This window comes from Anopheles funestus, chromosome X (assembly GCF_943734845.2).
Source record: "Anopheles funestus chromosome X, idAnoFuneDA-416_04, whole genome shotgun sequence".
NCBI lineage: Eukaryota > Metazoa > Arthropoda > Insecta > Diptera > Culicidae > Anopheles > Anopheles funestus.
Genome location: NC_064597.1, coordinates 7,846,564 through 7,866,475, shown reverse-complemented (window position 1 = coordinate 7,866,475; position 19,912 = coordinate 7,846,564). Strand labels below are relative to the sequence as shown.

At 39.5% G+C, this 19,912-nt stretch overlaps 1 protein-coding gene across 14 annotated transcripts; it reads left to right on the top strand.

The window, feature by feature from the left end:
- Positions 1-1,217: 1,217 nt before the first annotated feature.
- Positions 1,218-19,230, top strand: LOC125770175 (acetylcholinesterase). 14 transcript variants are annotated; one of them, XM_049439587.1, is made up of 11 exons: positions 1,218-1,343; positions 4,456-5,040; positions 5,273-5,417; positions 5,480-5,717; positions 5,788-6,071; positions 6,222-6,429; positions 6,496-6,638; positions 6,708-6,860; positions 6,931-7,094; positions 7,158-7,333; positions 8,680-19,230. In XM_049439587.1, exons 2-11 carry the CDS (start codon positions 4,745-4,747, stop codon positions 8,802-8,804), a joined length of 1,932 nt encoding a protein of 643 aa, XP_049295544.1. In that variant the 5' UTR covers positions 1,218-1,343; positions 4,456-4,744; the 3' UTR covers positions 8,805-19,230. The 14 variants fall into 14 exon arrangements, with proteins under 14 accessions (XP_049295544.1, XP_049295560.1, XP_049295568.1 ...); XM_049439603.1 differs by having other exon boundaries at positions 1,226-1,337; XM_049439611.1 differs by having other exon boundaries at positions 1,264-1,402.
- Positions 19,231-19,912: the final 682 nt, after the last annotated feature.

Sequence of the window (19,912 nt, the reverse complement as noted above, 5' to 3'; positions counted from 1 at the left end):
ACGCAACGAGAATAAAGGGCGAATTGAAAAAAAAATCGAAGAGATATTCCTTTTTTACCAGTTTAGTTTTTTATTTCTCTTTTTAGTTGCTGGTTAGGTTTAAATGCATCCAAGCGCTTTATGTTTATAATTTTTTTTAATTTTATTTTTATTTTATTTTATTTTATTTTATTTTATTTTGTTTTATTTTATTTTATTTTTATTTTTTTTTGTTTTCTTTACTAATTTAACTCATATTATGATTGTTATGAACAGTTAGTAAAACGAATACTGCGTAATATAGGGTAAAGTAGTAGGATGTAACCAGGATTTTAAAGCGTTTTAAATGTTCGCTCGTGCGTTCATTCTCAGCTTCCAATCACACAAACTGTTTCTCCGAAATTGTAGACAATTGTGGGTATGTGTTCCCTCCGTTTTTTTTCCCTTTCGGTCCCAGCATCTCTCTTCCATTCCTGTGGTTTCGTCTGCTTTACACTACTAATCATAATGATAATCTAATGAGCGCCACAATTGGTGCATTCAGTACTTGTTGTCTGTTTGTGGATGCTGTCCGCTTGTGTTAACGGGGCCAGTAATCAATTTAAAGAAGGGGGTGGGGAGTGAGGTGGGTGGTGGGGGAGGTGTGGGAGAAAAAAAAACTTACGCATGCTGGTATGCTACGCACAGTAAGGGTAGCTGAATTGTGCGCGCGCCGTAAACCTTCTTCTCCCGTTTTTTTGTTGTGTTGGTGTGTGTGTGTGTATCGGTGTGTACAACATGGCCAGGACCTGGGGCCGAATTCCAATGCATCGTTTTGGGTCATCTCTTTCGTCTCTATTTCCATCAAATGCTGGTTGTTTGTGAGCAGTAGGGAACAGCTATACCCCAACTTCGTTGTGGCATGTGTGTTTCTTTAGCTCATGTTTTTCACCTTCACCCCTCTGTCTGCCCTCTGCATCCCCTACCCTCCCCTTTGCCCTTTTTTGTTCGCTGTACCAACCGTTTACAGCTGGTGGTAGAATTGTGTCCGGAGGCCACCGGGGGGGAATGGCAATAGTGCTCGGGTTTATTAACTCCTCCGGCTCTCGATCCGGCAAACTGTATGTGTATGTCTGTGTGTGTGTGCACACGACTGTATGCGAGAGCAGGAGCATAAAACATACGCTCGCGCGCCGTACAGCGAACCAAGGACCGCGCGCTGAACGATCGATTTCGGTATCCGAAGGGTGACGGTTTCTCGGTGCGTGAGAGCAGCACAAAAACGAAACGAACCGTGTGTACAGCAAACACAGGGCACTGCTTACAGCTTAGTGCTCCGATGCTGATAACTAGGCCGAAACTGCTCAGGACCTGCCGTCGTACGTGTCAGTTTCAGTTGAGCAGTGGAAAGATTAACATTTTGATACTACCGTTTTCGTTCCGTGTTTGTGTTCCGATAAGGCTTTTTGCATAATTCCACACACTGGTCAACAATTAAACCAACCCATTCTCTCTATTCTTGCGGCTTGCAAAGGGCGAATTGATCGGTGTGCGGGTTCGGTTGTGTGTGTGTGTGTATGTGTGTGTTTTTTTATGTTCGTGTGTTCCGGATGCCTCCAGCTGGGTTGTTGGTACCTTTTTAATTGGGGGGGAGAAGGGGTGGATAAACGATTAAAACCCCTTGCAGGAACAGTAGCAGTTTTGGGATAAGACCTGTATCCACCTATATACGGTAGCTGTGTGTTGTGTGCGGGATATTATAGCTTCACGTGTGTAGCATAAATATATGCTGTTATACGTGAATTCAAAACATCCATCCGGGAATGCGTTGTGTGTTTAGGTGCGTGTGAATGTGTGTTTGCTTGCTCCCCAAAAAAAGGGAGCTCGGTGTTGCAAAACATAATTGTTTCTTCTTCCCCTTCCCCCCAACCCTTCCTTCTACCTTCTTCCTTCTTTAAATCCGTTTCGGCAAGTCATATTACACCGACTGGCAGAAATCGCTCCAGATGTGTATGTTTGTGTGTGTAGCAATGTTTTATTCAACGCGCTCTATTGCAATGTGCGCGCCACATACAATCAACCTGCGAATATATGAAGATTGACGGGTTTTGTACCCAACAACGCACAAACGAAAGTGTCCATCGACCTTTTCCCCGTCAGAGTGTGGTCGCGGCGTCTGGTGGGCTCGTCTCTTTGCCTTGCACCTGGCTAGCAGCAGACGATATTCCGCACCTACACACACATACACACCTTTGAATATCCTTCCTCCCACCGTCCTCCCCAACACAAACATACCGTAACGCGACTAGCGCCTGGGGGTTACTGTAGTAGCCGATGCGAGCCCAGAAGATATAGCTATAAGTATTAGTGGGTAGTAGTCGCCGTAGTAGTATTGGTAGTAGTAGTAGTATTACGTTCTGCGTTGGCAGTGCGTTGGCAGGATTCGTAGTAACGGCAATGATAGTAACGTGGTGTTGGCGTTACTCGACCACAGTGTAGCGAGAAAAAAAAGCAGAAAAGAAAGTTTAAAACAAAATTCCACCAGAGAGGTCGAGCCGGAATGTGTGGAGTTAGTTTGTTTGCAATTTGTTTGAGAATACCTTGAGGAGGTGTCCTGGTGTCCTGTCAGGTATTTTCTACAGGTTTTAAAAACCAACAACATCAAAAAGAAAACAAGCAAGAACAACAGTACACCACTCCGGTGATCCGGCCATAATCTCGCCAGGACATTGGAAGGCAAAAAAAATCAATACCCACCATCACTCCGGCACGCGTTTTCACCTGTTTGCCTGTTCCCGGTTGTTTTTTTTGGTTTGACATTTTATCGCGGCAAATGGCGGCCGCTGATAGGTTCCGTTTCTAAGGAAGTTTTGCATTCTCGTTTTGCTGCTTCTATCGCATGAAAGCATTGAGTAACACGCACAACAACAACCACACAAAAAAATCAATTGAATTGTCACTGTATTTATCGAATTAGTTGCTCGTGTGCAGCCGCCTAGCATCACCCGCAAGTTTGTACGCTCAAGGTCAAAGGCAGATGGCAGGGTTTGCCTACTAACCGTGCGCGTGGGCGTTTGTGTTTGTTGAGCTTTTTTCTCTCGTCTTCTTCTTCTGTACCTCCCGTAGTAAAAGCCTACTGGAAGTAGAACGAGATAGGGTGGTATGTGTGGTAGATTCTTCTTAGTGGGAAGGACGAAATGATTGTATAACGATACGCTCTCGCACTGTGTGCCGGGTGATGCACAGCGTTGGGGATGGGGTGTGTGGGGATTCATAGTACTACTACAAAGGTTGTACTGTACGAGTTTTTTTTTTGGTGTGTCTTCTTCGTTTGTTTGTATTTGCAAACCACTACTGCGCCACGTTCCGAAACAGCAAAATGGCACTGGAACTGGTCGTTACGTTCGGGTTTACACACGATATATCTAAATTAAACATGGCGCTTTTTGCTTTGTTGCATCGGCGAAATCGATAAATTACATAATGTTTTACCGTGACGAATTGTTTTTGGTAGAGGCTGAAAGAACACACGAAGGACGCACAATATATGCAATCACATGTTTTTGCTGTGCTGATTGGGCCCGCTGTATATGTGCGAAGTTTTGCTGTGGGACGGAGATATAGGGCACACAATCATTGGTAAAGGGGCCTGGTACTGTGTTCCTTTTACATGAAAACTGGAAAAAGGCAGTTATTAAGCGAGCAACAATAGGCAAATAGGCGGTCGATAGTGGAAGGTTTTTACAAGGGTTCGGTGATTGAATGTGGGACAGGAAGTGCACAAATGCAAAGGATTAGCGTTGAAGGTCAAGTATGTAAATAATTGAAAAACCCGTTCTCCATTGTACGTGCCCGGACAGCTTCGATCCATATGGAGCCTGACTAATGCAGTTCCCCGAAAGGTTTTGTGGAAATGTATGTACTTCTTTCGTTGAGGTTTTTGAAGACTGTGGGAAGATATTTGAAATGACAAAAACAAGATTTGGAAAACCTTGAAGTTGTTTGTCCAGTACATTTCGATACATTTGGAAGGAAATAGTAGGATTCGGAGAATAAATATTGGAGCTCTTTTTCTCGCTGTATATCGCCACCCAGACATCAGAATAGGGAATTTACCAACTTCCATCAAAGTCTGATCATATATCTGATCTGAGATCTGAGGACCTCATGGAGTTCCAGTTCGAAATGTATATCACGACCTGCTGAAGCATACGTTTACGGTGTTGTTTTTATGTAATACAAATTCCGATGTCAACGTGCCCTCGACAACAGTTGAAGCTTGCGCACACACGACTGTTAGGCATTACATTCTCGCCAGCATGTGATTTCAATTTACGATACGATACTGGTCGGATCGGCTGTGTTGATTTACTTTCTTCGAGGTTGGAGGCAAACCAAAAACAACAACAAAAGTGACCGGAATATACGCTAGATCCTTTTTCCAATGTCCGGACGTGCAGCTTATTTGTTTCTTTCCTCCATTAACGTACCAACCAGCGCATCACGAACGCTAGAGTAACCAAACAAAAAAAAGGACAGCTTGAACACTGGTACCCAAGTCAAAAAGGGCAATGATGTGAAATGTGAGTGGTGAAACGCAGCATAACAGCAATATCCGACCCACAACCAACCGAAGCATTCAAAGTGAATCTCTATCCGTGCTGACTCGGAAGCAGAAGCGAGAGAGTGCGCGAGAGAGAGAGAAACAGAGCGAAAGAGTAGAGTACTCGACCCATACCATCTATCAAACAGACACAGGCAGGCACCTGCCCGTAGAACCGACACCATGTTTGTGAACCAATGCACCCGCCGACCTCACATCAACGTGTTTGTGCTACTGCTCGGAGCGACTGTGATATGTCCCGCTTACGGAATAATTGATCGGCTGGTGGTGCAAACCAGCAGCGGCCCGATACGCGGCCGTTCGACCATGGTGCAAGGGCGCGAGGTGCACGTATTCAACGGTGTCCCGTTCGCAAAGCCACCGGTGGATAGTTTACGGTTTAAGAAGCCTGTCCCAGCAGAACCATGGCATGGGGTGCTTGATGCAACCAGATTACCTCCATCATGCATACAGGAACGGTAAGTTAGGCATTGGACGGATGGGTAGAAATTGGTTTCCATCACACCCTCCCTGTGTACTATTCCCGCTTATTACGGCTAATTACATTATTGTACCCAGGGACGATGAGTGTGTCTCATCGTACTTTTGTGCCTTGGTATTATTCGGTCTAGTACACCGAATGGAAGCGAATATCTCGAGTATCTCGTCTAAAAACAAAAACATATTATCGAACTTTTGAATGTTTTTCAGATACGAATATTTCCCTGGCTTCGCGGGCGAAGAGATGTGGAATCCAAACACAAACGTTTCGGAAGATTGTCTGTATCTGAACATATGGGTACCAACGAAAACACGCCTTCGACATGGTAGGGGTCTGAACTTTGGAAGCAATGACGTAAGTATACCTCATCGCCAGCATACTTGCTGCAGCGCCTACTGACACAACGCTGCCGACAGTATTTCCAGGATGATGACGATTTCCAACGCCAGCATCAGTCGAAGGGTGGGCTGGCAATGCTTGTTTGGATTTATGGTGGCGGTTTCATGAGCGGCACCTCGACATTGGATATTTACAACGCGGAAATACTGGCCGCGGTTGGTAACGTTATCGTAGCGTCGATGCAGTACCGTGTCGGTGCATTCGGCTTCCTGTACCTAGCACCGTACATTAGTGGCTACGAAGATGATGCTCCAGGTAATGAAGACATTCGCTAGTAAGCGTTGTTGAGCGGTTATTTAACTGGTTGACAACCACTCTCTTCCAGGCAACATGGGCATGTGGGATCAGGCACTGGCGATACGATGGTTGAAGGAAAATGCGAAAGCCTTCGGAGGTGATCCAGATCTGATTACGCTGTTCGGTGAGTCGGCTGGTGGTAGCTCAGTAAGCTTACATCTGTTATCGCCGGTTACTCGCGGCCTATCGAAGCGTGGTATTTTGCAATCCGGTACACTGAACGCACCCTGGAGTCACATGACGGCCGAGAAGGCACTACAAATCGCCGAAGGACTCATCGACGACTGTAACTGTAATCTGACAATGCTTAAGGTAAGTGTTAAGCTTGTTGTTTTATGTCCGCGTGGTGAAACTCAACAAGAATTCCAAAGTTTCTATCCAGAGTTCACAGAGATACATCTGATAGTAGTAACACATGTCATTGATAACACTCCTATACTATGTACGCACACTACTTTGTAGGAATCGCCGAGTACCGTCATGCAGTGCATGAGAAATGTCGATGCGAAGACCATCTCGGTACAGCAGTGGAATTCGTACTCCGGTATACTAGGATTTCCTTCCGCTCCAACCATTGACGGTGTGTTTATGACTGCGGATCCGATGACCATGTTACGTGAGGCAAATTTAGATGGCATTGATATCCTCGTTGGCAGTAACCGGGACGAGGGTAAGTATTGGTTTGGAACAAAAAGACATGTTGCGATCCTTGGCTTACTTTGGTGTCTTCTTTCAGGAACATATTTTCTGTTGTACGATTTTATTGACTATTTTGAAAAGGACGCGGCAACATCGTTGCCAAAGGATAAGTTTTTGGAAATTATGAACACCATCTTCAACAAAGCATCCGAGCCGGAACGTGAGGCAATAATCTTTCAGGTATGTACACTACCATGTCGCAAAGTTATGTCGTCCATTGCTAACCGTCTATCTTGTGTTTAATTGCAGTACACGGGTTGGGAAAGTGGAAATGATGGTTATCAAAATCAACACCAGGTTGGCCGTGCGGTTGGTGATCATTTCTTCATCTGTCCAACGAACGAGTTCGCACTCGGTCTGACGGAACGTGGCGCATCGGTTCACTATTATTATTTTACACATGTAAGTCTCTCGGCAGGTGAGAGAATGTGGGCATTGCAGTGCTAATTATGTTTATTTCCCATGTTTGCAGCGTACCAGTACATCGCTTTGGGGTGAATGGATGGGCGTATTGCATGGGGATGAGGTTGAGTACATATTCGGCCAACCGATGAATGCATCCCTCCAGTACCGGCAGCGGGAAAGGGATTTGAGCAGACGCATGGTGCTATCTGTCAGCGAGTTTGCACGGACAGGGTATGTCAGAGGGATGCATTGTAATGTGCAATCACAGCGTAACTAAAATTCTTCTTTACACAGAAATCCTGCACTAGAAGGTGAACATTGGCCTCTGTATACAAGGGAAAATCCAATCTTTTTCATCTTCAATGCCGAAGGTGAGGACGATCTGCGGGGTGAAAAGTATGGTCGCGGACCGATGGCAACATCGTGCGCATTTTGGAATGACTTTTTACCAAGGCTACGGGCATGGTCAGGTATGTAGAATGATTGACTAATAATGACCCAGTTTGCTTGGATCGTGAACGAATTTTTCAAACGTACTGTGCAGTAAATGCATGTTAACATAAATATCGATTAGAGATGAGAATAACAACTCTTTTTAGTGAGTCAACTCAGAGTGAATGAGTCGTTATTAGGAGTCACCTCGTTTAACGACTCATTTCGGTGTCATAAAAAAACCCGGCCTAAACGTATAAGTTAAGGTTCGGCCATTTTATTTACTCAACAGTGTAAGCATGTAGCCGTAGTGAGTCGAGTTGCACAAAAAGTAAACACGTGAGTTGAACGAAAATGTGCGATTTTTTATTACTTTTTATTCCTTTTTTTATTTAAAGCATTATTTGAGTGAAAAGGAACTTTTGTCAACCAATTGGCATTAAATTAAATCAATTTAATTTTTTTTGCAAAATTTCTCAAAAAAATCGTAAGGGGTAAGCCTTATGAAATTTTCGAGTTGAAATTTTTTTAAATTTTTTTTTCTGATTTTTTATTCTTTTTTTAATTTAAAGCATTATTTGAGGGAAAAAAAACTTATTGCAACAAATTTGCATTCAAATTTATCACATTTATAAATTTTGCTGAGTTGCAGAAAAAATGAGGAAAATTTTACATTTTCTCAAACAGGGTAAGGAACTTGGTTCCTCGAATAACTTCTGGCACAGACATCTAAGGGCATGGCCGTCCAAGAAAAAAATGTAGCCATTGGTGCCATCTATCGACCACAGGTTAAAGATTGGCGATCCTTGGGATACCGACCGAGTTATAGGCAAAATTTGGTGCAAAAATGAGGAAAATTTTCATTTTTCTTTCAATTTTTTGATTTTTTTATTATTTTTCACTCTTATTTTATTTCAAGCATTATTAGAGTGAAAAGAAACTCATTGCAACCCATTGGCATTAAAATAAATCAGTTAAATTTTTTTTGCAAAATTTCTCAAAAAAATCGTAAGGGGTAAGCCTTATGAAATTTTTGAGTTGAAAATTTTTTAAAATTTTTTTTCTGATTTTTTATTCTTTTTTTAATTTAAAGCACTATTTAAGTGAAAAGAAACTTATTGCAACAAATTCCCATTAAAATAAATCAATTTATAAAATTTCACTCGCACATTTTCGTTTCAACTCACGTATTTACTCGTTTTGCGACTCGACTCACCACGGCTACATGCTTACACTCATGAGTGAGTAAGTGAAAAAAAGAGTCACTAAAACTCCTCGTGATGAGTGAACGAAACTCGTTCAATACAACGTTTCTGCACATTATCTCACTCTTACTCACCTTGCACATCTCTAATATCGATCAATATTTTATCTCGTATTACAGTGCCGTCGAAAAATCCGTGCCGCATACCTGAGGAAACGTCAATAGGCAGTACGGCCCGAACAATGCCTATCGTTGTGTTGGTGTTGGTTTTCATCCCGTTGCGGATGGGATTGGCTGCTAATTAAAACAAGTGTGCGGGAACGCGTCCACTCGCTAGTACGCTGCACTGTGAGGGATGCTATTTATTAATGCTTACGTAGGAATACATCCGATCGTACTAAGTATCATTGGTTTGTGATGGCGTATTATCGAATTTCAAGGAGCTTTTCTGGTGAAGCGCAGGCGCTTTTCATCATCATGGATACATACCTTTTTTAAAGTAAAGAGAAAAACTTAAAACAAATCAAACCAAACCAAAAAAAAAAAGAAAGAGGACAAGACAAGAGACACGATACGAACTAAAACACATACAGAAGCAACATTCGCCACGACGTTACCAAAGGACTGGATCCTGTGATCTTTTTCTTTAGGTACTGGTGCCCTAAAACCTCTGTCACAAATACATATCACGTGCTTGAAGACTTATGAAATATTGCTGTGTAGCTATATTAGTGAATATGAAACAAATAACATAAGAGTAAATTGTAAGCACAAGGCGTAACCCTGGCGTATGTTACGAACGGATTTGGACACACTAAAATAGTGAATTTGAATCCTACGTTATATCTACTTCTCTATTTTTCTCGTGATACAGGATTTCTGTTGTTGTTTCGTTACAAGCTAGTACATCGGAGTATAAGAACAATTGAGGAAAGAGAGAGAGAGAGATAAAGCCCTATTTAGATGTTATATTAAACATTGCTGATACGTTATTGTTATTATTTTGATGGCTTTGTTTTAATATAGAATCAAAAACGAGAGGTAAACCAAAAACAAAAGGGGAAACCACATTTTGCATTCAAGCGTAAGAGTAAACATCCATCTTTTTTAGATGTTCAACCGACTATTTAATATAAATATGTAAAACCAAAACATATCATGCAAAGAAACTGGATAAACTTAGATATTAATATACAATATTATAAAGAAGACGAAAAAAAAACCAGAACCCGAGGAACGAAGGAGCAGTGAAGGAAAAGAGGAAGAAAAACAAATAGTGAATAAGGAAATCTACCTTTATAAGAAAGCTTTTTATGAGAATTGTAAAATCACTTTTGAAAATACCAACAACCAGAAACAAAAAAACAAACAACAAAACAAGACATGAACAATGTGTGCGGCGATATTGTTAGTATTGCTACTGTTAGTAAGAGTATTGGTTGGTTTATAATAACGGTCAAATATACGCGATGCGGTCTTATGATCAACAATTCATCATGTATGTGATTCATAATCGTGTTTAGGCAGGTTTGATGCTAAAGCGAAGAAAGCAAACACACAAACATCCAGTAAGCAGTAAGGATTTGCATTTAAAGAGCAAAAACAAAAAAGGATAAGAGAAGAAAAACCCAAAAAAGACAAACACACATTCTTCGATGCGTATGAACAGTTAGCGGGCGGAAAAGTGGAAAAGTTAAGTCAAAACAAAGGAATGTGCACAGCAGCATACTAATATATGGAAGAAAAGCAAAGCCACATTCACAACAACAAACACAAACACACAAAAAAAGACATATCAGGTGCTTTAGTCGTTATTTCATAATTAAAACGCGAAAGGGAGTAGAGAAAAATCGCACCGCCTCCACATTTTTACAGTGCAGTAACAATGCTTTTTCTAGATATAATGGATCCGCGAGCCGTACGCTAGCCAGTTCTATTCACTCCCAACGCTCCCGAACAGTTAGTGAAGTTGAGCAAAATGTCGTACATTTTCAATTGGTTCTTAAAGCGGCTCCACTTTAATGAATCAATTTTAAAAGAAATACACACAAAACTCAAACAATAATGATTATGCGAAGCGTAACAGCGTTTGCTACAGCCATTTTGTACTCGATGTAATGGTTGGTTGACACTTTGACACATAAGCAGCCTGTCAAATTTCTGTTACTAACTATTCACTCTATTACGATGCGTGATACATATCGATGGGTACGGCAAATAGAACTGCTAAAAAACCCGTGCTAGTAGTGGTAGTGGTACATTATACAACAATACTAAGAGCAGATTCAGCATTCCGTAAACGCAGCACAGTGAAAGCTTGTTATTGCAAAACGTGTGTTTGGTAGATTGTGTTGCAGTTCTGTGTGACACCTACTGTGACCTAGTCGTTAGTGTGAAAAGAGCGAAAGCGAATAAGAGAGAAAGAGAGAATAATAGACCCTGAGCTTATCCACGTGTGACCTGAAGCATGTTGACAAGAACAATGGACAACGCATAGTAGCTTGTGTGTAGTTTGACAGCTGTCAAAACCATTCCATGACACTTGCACTGTCTTATATTGTGTTTCTGTTGCTATAAAACAATCTATCGTACAGTATTAAGCAGACAATTGCAACACATAACTAAAGTTAAACGGAATAGAATTGTACAACATATTCGGCCATGATAAAACAGGCAGTGCAAACACTTGACACGTTTCGTAGTAGAACATCAGTAACTAGTAACTGTTACATGTAGCTTACCTAAGCGGTAGAACACACACACTTACAAGCGCCAACGGACCGAGGTTTCGTTACACTAAAGCTATAACACAACTACTTAGCAAAAATCCCATACTGTGGGAGTAAATCGATCTGGCAAGTGTTCGGCTTTAGCGTTGGTTTTGTGCGTAGAGTACACAGGTATTTGTGATTGGCAAATAGTGAGCGAACAGAGCGAACTAACACTATCGTCAAGTTATTGTCCGTTTTTTTTTGTTGCGTTACATGTGAAATTTTATACACTCACACTAGTATTCGTAATAACGCTATGTTCCTTGGAGCTTGTCGCGCTGACTGTAGATTGCCGCCGTAACGAATTGAATGCTGCTTCTTCTCCGTTAGTGTCTGTTAGTATGCGTTTTGCACGAATAGTATTAACAAAGCGAACACCGGATAAACCCTGTAACGTGTTTCGTAACGCTACGAATCTGATTAGGTTGTTCAAGTGGTCATACATAATCGTTTAAATTGTTTTGTTTTCGTACTGCACTATTTATCGATAAACGTTTGCATGCGAGGAAGCGCTGGTGCGTAGCTGGTTCTTTCATACGCATTTGTAGAAAACGGAAGTGGTAACAATTTTATCATCTTATTACAAAGGCCTTCTAGAGACAAAGAATTATAAAAAGATTACAAACAAACAAACAAAAAAAGAAACAAAAACAACTAAGAATACGTTTTGTACAGTAAAACTAGTACTGAGCGCTGCAGTATTATATATTAGCATAACTGTCTACCTTGTAGATAATGATAAATAGTGTATTGTTACAAAGGTAGAGTTAAGCCTAGTAGTGGTGGGACCGGTAAAGATGGCCCAATATCCATTATGCAAACGCTAGACTATCTAATGAAAAAGTAGTTGCTGGACATCAACACATATCATATTGGAATGTAAGCTAAAATGTGAAGCTAGAGGAACAAGATAGTGCACCAGCCGTGTCCAAAGCAGTTCAATTGCAGCACGGTACGAACGAACGAACGAAGGAAACGCGCCTAGATGCGTTTCTTGGTGCAAAAAACGACACCTCTAGACATGATAAAAATTATTAAATGGAGCGTAGGGCAAAAACACATTAGAAGATGTTGAGTAGAAATTTTCTATCCGGCTTTAATGGATGGTTCAAAGCAGAATAAGATAATAATTCCCCCTTTCACTCGGAAAATACCCTATACAGACACGAGCACGGAAATCTGATTTGCGATTAAGTTGTCAACACTCATCAGAGATTCTTCAAACAAAGTAAACGCTTTTTCTCAAACATCCTTTTGCGAGGGATTGTTCATGTGCATTTCTGTTACAAACCGATAAAGACTGAATTTGGACTCGTATGTCGACCCGATACGTATTACTATCCATTATAAAGTCACGAGAATTTAGCTCGAGCTTTTAGTACAATGGCTTAAGTATTGTGTATGTGTGTGTGTGTTTTTATTGCGACCTTTTCTCTTACAGTAACCAATAATGGGGCACATGAAAACATACATTATTGCTATGTTCAATTTTTGGCCTAATAAGAATCACCGAATTATAAGGGTATTTTTTTTTTGCACAGACGAACCGGTTTCCTCTACGCTTATCGGTTTGTACTACGTTGTGAGCTGACAGCTGACAGTTCACTTACGTTGTGAGCTGACAGCTGACGTTTGAGACGAAACTTCAAAGTTTATATTCGCCTCCTATAACTGACAGTATTGATCAAACAAGAAAGGCTGTGGAATTGCAAGAGATGATGTTGCTCTATATGTTCTTGCTCTGGTTGTTTCAGAAACAAAAAAATATTTTAATTGATTTGGAATTAATAATATAGTTTCTGCCGGAGATCTTTGTTTATGTTCACCAAAGTACACCTCTCACCTGGCACGTAGCATCTCATTACTCATAGTATTCGTCCCCAAAAAATATTGGATGTTCCTGTACGACGAGCTCAGTAGTCAAATCCCACAAAAACCACTCTAGTGGCATGTAGAATCTATTTCTCTATAAAAGCCTAATTTAATTGCGCCACCACTCAGCTTTTGTATCGAATGATAGTATCGAGAGTATCCATTTTTGTTTCCAAGAATCCCCAATAAGTAGAAGGGGGAGGTCATTTCTGTACGATGTTGGGAAAATTTGATTACTAGCAAAGATGGCATCCATTTTGTTTTTTTTTGTTTTTGCACCGCAAGCACGATCGGTGTTAACGCCATCTCTGGATATGTTTGGAAGCTAGTAATAGGGGAAAACCATTTAATCTAGAACTGCAAGAAGAATTGGTAATTGCAGCCCGAGGCTCCAATGACAATAATAATAAGCAAACCGTTCTATTTTTAATCCTTTTTCTCCTGTAAAATTAGGGAGGACCCGCCCCCCCCCCCCTGATTGCTTGTGTGCGTGTGTATTTGTGTGTGAGTGTGTGTGTGTATGTAGCGTGCATGGTACGTTGGACTGTTGGAAATGCTAGTGAAGTTAAGAACCTTGCGCGAAATTCGGTTTTTGCTGCGAACATGCTTTCGACTATTTTCGAAACGATATACATTTTAATTACACCACTGCGAAACAGTCCGCTATTGTCGTTGCTAAGATTTAACGAGTAGACATTGGAGTAAAAAAAAAGCTTTGAAACTGAGCAAAACAAAAGAGCAAACAACAAACATATCAAACATATCTAGATTAGTGCCTGTCTGTGACGAATAAAAAAAATCGACTAGTCAACCGTACAGCTGATAGATAATAACATATTTATTCACCAATAGCAGCAGTGGTATCTTTCAATGTCTATTTCACAATAATAAACAATCACACAAGAGACACACAGCCATATACACACACAAATACAATCAAGACAGACGTTGTAGTACTGTAGCAAAAAAAAAGAAGAGAATATGATTTGTGTATGAATTTTGCCAATTTTTAAGCAGCGCAATAATGGATAGACATTAACCCCTTTGATGGCTTAGTATCGATGGCCGCGCTTTAGATATTGTTTACAAAACAAGTTGTTTTAGATATTTTTTTTCGTCATGTTATATAACAAAATACTACCGTAGTATTAAGGCCTGGCCGTTCTTTAAGAATTAAAAAAATATATAAATATATATTATTGTACCGATAGTGGTATGAGAGTAGTTAAGAATGTTCATTGGGGGAAGATATTAGTAGCGTATTTAGTAGTTGTTCGATCAGTTGGAAATTTAACACACACACACACATACACACGTACACGTAAAAGATAAAGTACGATAAAACGAAATTATTATCCAGGTAAACATAATCGAACTAAAGTTCTCTAAATAAAAAAAAAAACCACTAAAAGCGAAGGGAAGCGGTAGAAACGAACCACATTTTATAAATGTACACGGACTAACGTTTAAAGCTAATATGAATAAACCAACAAACTAGTGTGAGAAGCGTGTTAAGTTGCGACTAAGCGTAACCCCCAGTGAAGGATGTCTAAGCTTAACACTTCTAGTGCTGTACGCCATTTTGTACTAAACGCGTTAAACGGAAAGGAAACACACACACACGTGCATGCATGCAGAGAAACAAGTATAAGTATTTAGTAGTAGGATACGTACTAAATTATCAGCTGGACTGAGCACGAACAACATGCATGTTATCCTATCACACACACACACACTTCATATACGCATATTAATTAGGTTGCTTTTTAGTACTAACTTGGGAAGCATGTTGTATAATAAGAAGGTAGGGGAAGCTTTTTATTGCCTAGTCACAAACGACACTTAACACACCAGCTATAGAACGGATAAATAATCCAAAGACATTTACCCACCTTTTTGCAAACATGGGTTGCGAAACAGAGGGAAACAGAGAGAGAGAGAGAGAAGAGGGAAGGGCGGTTGTGTATTTTGATGGTGTCACAGGAACAGAAATATTATATAACTATTTTCATATACGTTCAAAGGTGTATTTACGTGCAAACAAAGCGATTCATATACATATACATGTATGTATGTATATAATAGGGTAGTGATGTGGTTTTCCTGTGTTTAGGCATTTATTCTTCACACAAATATAATGCTAACAAAAAAAGATCCTTACTCAGGAGATGAGACGAAAGAGTTGAAGTATGTCGGTATGAACGATATTTAAGTAACCGTTACGGCATAATATATTTATCACTCTTATTATCTAATATTGCATAGTTTATGCATAAAGAAGAAGAAAACACACACACACAAAAACCATCCTACATTAGACATTAGGTTTTTACATTGCGTTCGTTGGTGTTACACAAGAAATGATAGAAAGTCTAGCCTTCACGATATAAAAACAAACCTAAAACCTAACTTAATCTATATATATATATGGTACGTGGGTGTTAGTGTATGTGTGAATGCGCCTGTATGTATGTGACCATTAGTGTGTGCGTGTGTGTATGCATAATGGCTAATAGTTTGTTGGTGTGGCTGTGCTGACACTTGCCAATGCGAGTCATTGAGTGGTTCGTACATGTTGTTTTACGTGTTATTCGTTTCAAGTATTATTAACACTATTATCGTGCTCGGTTTTTTCTCTCTATAGCACCGTCCAAATATAGCAAGATGTATAACACTTTAGGACACGTGCATGCCAAATGTTTTCCTTAGCTCCCCGCCCGTACAGAGTAGCTGGTGATTAGTGCCTGTTAGGTACAATCTAAAAACAAAGACTTGCCCCTTCTTATGGTAGAATATGTTCTCGTCTTACATAGTTTATCAGTTTGATGCAACACTAAGCAAAGTATCAATAGCTATAATTATAGCAAACACTCAAAAACAACATTTTCTTTTCCTAACAAACCTTTCCCAATTAGGAACAAACCTAACAAAAGAACAACAGTATTTTATTTTACATATCCCCCCCTGTTGGTGTTGTTGTTTTGGTTGTTTCCTTGTTGCCTTATAGTCGAATTTTAGGAACGAGTATTAAAGAAAACAAACAAAACATAATAGCTACAGTAATACTTACCGGTACTGCTACCTGCAAATCTAGCGTTTGAAATTTTTGGAAACAAAAAAAAAAAGCAAACGGACAAAAAGAAACAAACAAACAAACAAAAAAACAAAATCCCTAATCCCCACCATGCCAAGAGCTTTGTTCGTCGTCCAACCACACTACTTGTATTAGTGTTAGTAGTAGCAAACAAAAAAAAGAAGAAAACTGGTGCGATGGTAACTGTCATGTTACATAACCACACTTTTAACCATAGTGGTTAACCGGGTTAAACACGGTTTTTACTAGAATGAGCGTACATACATACTCTAACCTACCCTTTTTTATACGTTTTATGGTACCGTCTATACTCCTCAGACAATGCAAAAAAAAAACTAAACCAAAATAAGCAAAATAATTGAAGAAAACAAAAAAACACAGCGCGTCGAGTAAAAGATCGGACAGCGATAGCGTAGCGCAATGTGCAGTAGAAAACAGCATCATCCCTAGTCGCATAGCAAGCAGTGAAGAATTTAGTCAAAAGTTGAGAAACCTCACGTCAATTCTATAAAGATAAGATATAAGCTAGCATATCCTGTGCGTTTTTATTAAAACAAAAAAAAAGCTCTGTGGCGAAACCATTTTATAATGTAGAAACAAAGGCAAAACAAAACTAACAAAAACAAAAACCAAAACAAATGGCACTGGTTGACACGAGTATACATGTATGTACCCAATTAGTGTATGAGTAACGTTAGTGCTGTCACAATGACATAACTTGTCAACATGACATAACTGTCACAATGCGTTCGCTTCCCTCATCTGCGATGTGGGCATTTCTTCTTGTTCTTAACCTAGTTTTTTGTAGCGAATGTTTAATCCATCCCACCTGTATTTGACGCTGGCATCTCTTGCCCCTCTCCCCCCCGCCCCCCGATACATACCGTGTGACACGCACCGAATACCAACAAAACGCATCAATTTTAGATGTTACTAACGTATACACAGCTAGTTTGGTTTCAACAAATACAAACAATAACTACACAATAATGTTTACTAGCATACTAGCAGCGAATGCTACCTACCACTAATAGTGCTACACTGAATGTAAACACCGAGAGACGTCAGGTTGCGTCACTTTCTGCGATAGTTGTGAAACTTCCACTGATATACCTATACATATATATATACATATATACACACATACATATCAAGCTGATAGGGGGCAGATATAGAAGAAAAAAAAATACTCAACGCTGTTAGTAAACCATGCATGCGCATCGGACCCTTCCCCCCACGGAATGTTAGGAGCGTTATGCGTTACTTAGCGTAACTAACACTTGCTTAGGTGGCCCGCGCCCTATATACACAAATGCCAGTAAGCGTTCTATGTAGTACAGCTCTGTGCTTAGCCATCGGGCGCAATATCAATGGCGACTGTTTGTGCGTGTGTACCAACAAGATTTGTGAGCAAAAGACATTTAGTAAACTAAGTATTAAGCTAGCTCCTCCTCGTAATGTGCTCCGTTAGTTGTTTAGTATACCTTGGATTTGTTCCCATGTTCCCCAGCCAGTAGCCACTTGATACATATTTTATATATATACACCTATATATATATATATATATATATAAAAATAAATATTATATATTATAATGTATAATATATAATATATATTATATATTGTGAAAAACCGTCAGGGCCGTCGGGTTAGACCAAAAATGAAAGAATCGAAGAGTGCAAAAAAAAAACAACAGTGAAGTAAAACCAAAAAAACCCAACATAAACTCTCAACTGCATGTTTCTAGTGCGTGGAAAACGCGTGCTCTACAGTACGGAATAGCCTCGTAGAAGAAAAGTATTTGTACCGGCTTGTCGATAAAAATTTTACCAGCGTGTGTTGCACCGTTTACGCGATTTGGCCGCGCCTTTCTTTTGCTTTTGTTTCTCTTCGCGCACGTAGCGTTTGGAACTGCTCAATTAAACCGTAGCATTTAGCACGTTTCTTAGCATATCGTGGTCGAAAATATGGTTGTAATCCTCGTACGGAAACGCTTCAAACACTATCCTTTCGCAAACTGGCAAACGGGAGTTTGAATGCTTCCTGGGGGGAAAAAAAACCCACGTGAAAGCATTCGCAATCACGTTTGTCAGACCTGTGGATCGGCAAGGCGATTTCGTACCGCGCATGGTACGGGGACGGGCAATTAGCACCATATGGTTCCTGGAGCTAATTGGTTCGATCACATCGTTGATGCCATTTCCAGAAAATGAGTGTTTAATTTTGAAATTTAAAAAAAAACCGATAGTTTGCACTTGTGTTTTGGAGTGTTGTTGGTGTGGAAAGGTCGCAGCTAATAAAGGAGCGGCATAATGAAATAGGTTCATTCGCGAAACAAGTACCAGTTTCGCGTAGTTTTGATGATGATAATACAAACGATGAATATTTATAGGAATTATCACATTTACATGCATATATATATACATAAATATACAATTATTGTGACACAGACAAATGTAATATGTAATGTAATGACACTTTGCGTTCGTCAGTACACCCTACCCCCCCTCCCCCCACCCCTGATACATTTCGTTTCGATAGTTAAGCTTTAATATAAGAATCTTATGCTTAGCTTTTTCTTTGAATGTTGAACAGCAACGGAAGCATATTTGAGTGGTTTAAATAGCGCAACAAACAAACAAACAAACCAAAAAAAAAAGATTAGGAAAAATAATAAAATACAACTAACACCTAAGGTACGGGATGTAGCAAGATAATCCGAAAGTGTCTATTTTATATATATAGAAAAGTGACCGAGTGAGAAAAGGGAAGAGACAGTTTTAAAACAAAACAAAAACCAAAACAAAAAATGGGCATAAAAAATACCAAACAACCCGAATGCTAAGTGAACAACAATCGACACAAAACATATCAATTTTCCGAACACGATAGCGTGGATCATAAATAGAATATTATGTATTGCAGACAGCCACACTGGCAAACCAAAAAAAAACAAACAAAGCATGTAAAATAAAGATATTATGGTACAAAATATGTTACACTGTTGTAATGTTTTCATCTGGACGGTTTATAAAAACATTCACTCACATTTTTTTCTTTCATTTTTTTTTAACGGTTACATTTTTTTTGCTAAATAATTAACTTTACTCCACGACATGTTCAACGAGAGCACGTTTTGATTTTTTTAGTGTGTTTTAGTGGATGGAGGCGCACAGTACTTCACTTTACTTAACACCTGTTTGTCATTTTTCGGATAGCAAATTAATAATTATAATGTCAATAATACTACAACATTAGACACCCAGTGTGCAAATTATGACTTTTTAATAAAGGAAATCGTAAGTATAATATCATAAATACATAATATTGTAGTGTTAGTAAGATTATTGCATACTTTAGTAAAGTACCAGGCGCCTCCAGCAATCTTTTGTCATATTCGAAAAATTTCAATAACTTCTATGGATTGATGTTTTCGAGGTTCGCAAAATTTTGTATTGATATTTAAATCCTTGTTTGCAAACGTTTTGTAGTTGAGTTTTAATAACTCTTAAATTAACTGAACGTTTGATCAGAACCGGGTAGAATGAGCATTGAAAAAATGTAAATAATTTAAGTCATATAAATTTTCTATTATTATCGATATAATACGGTGTACTGTTACACAAGTTATTCTTAATACGTGGTTATCAAAACGATTGTTTTATTTTTTTTTATT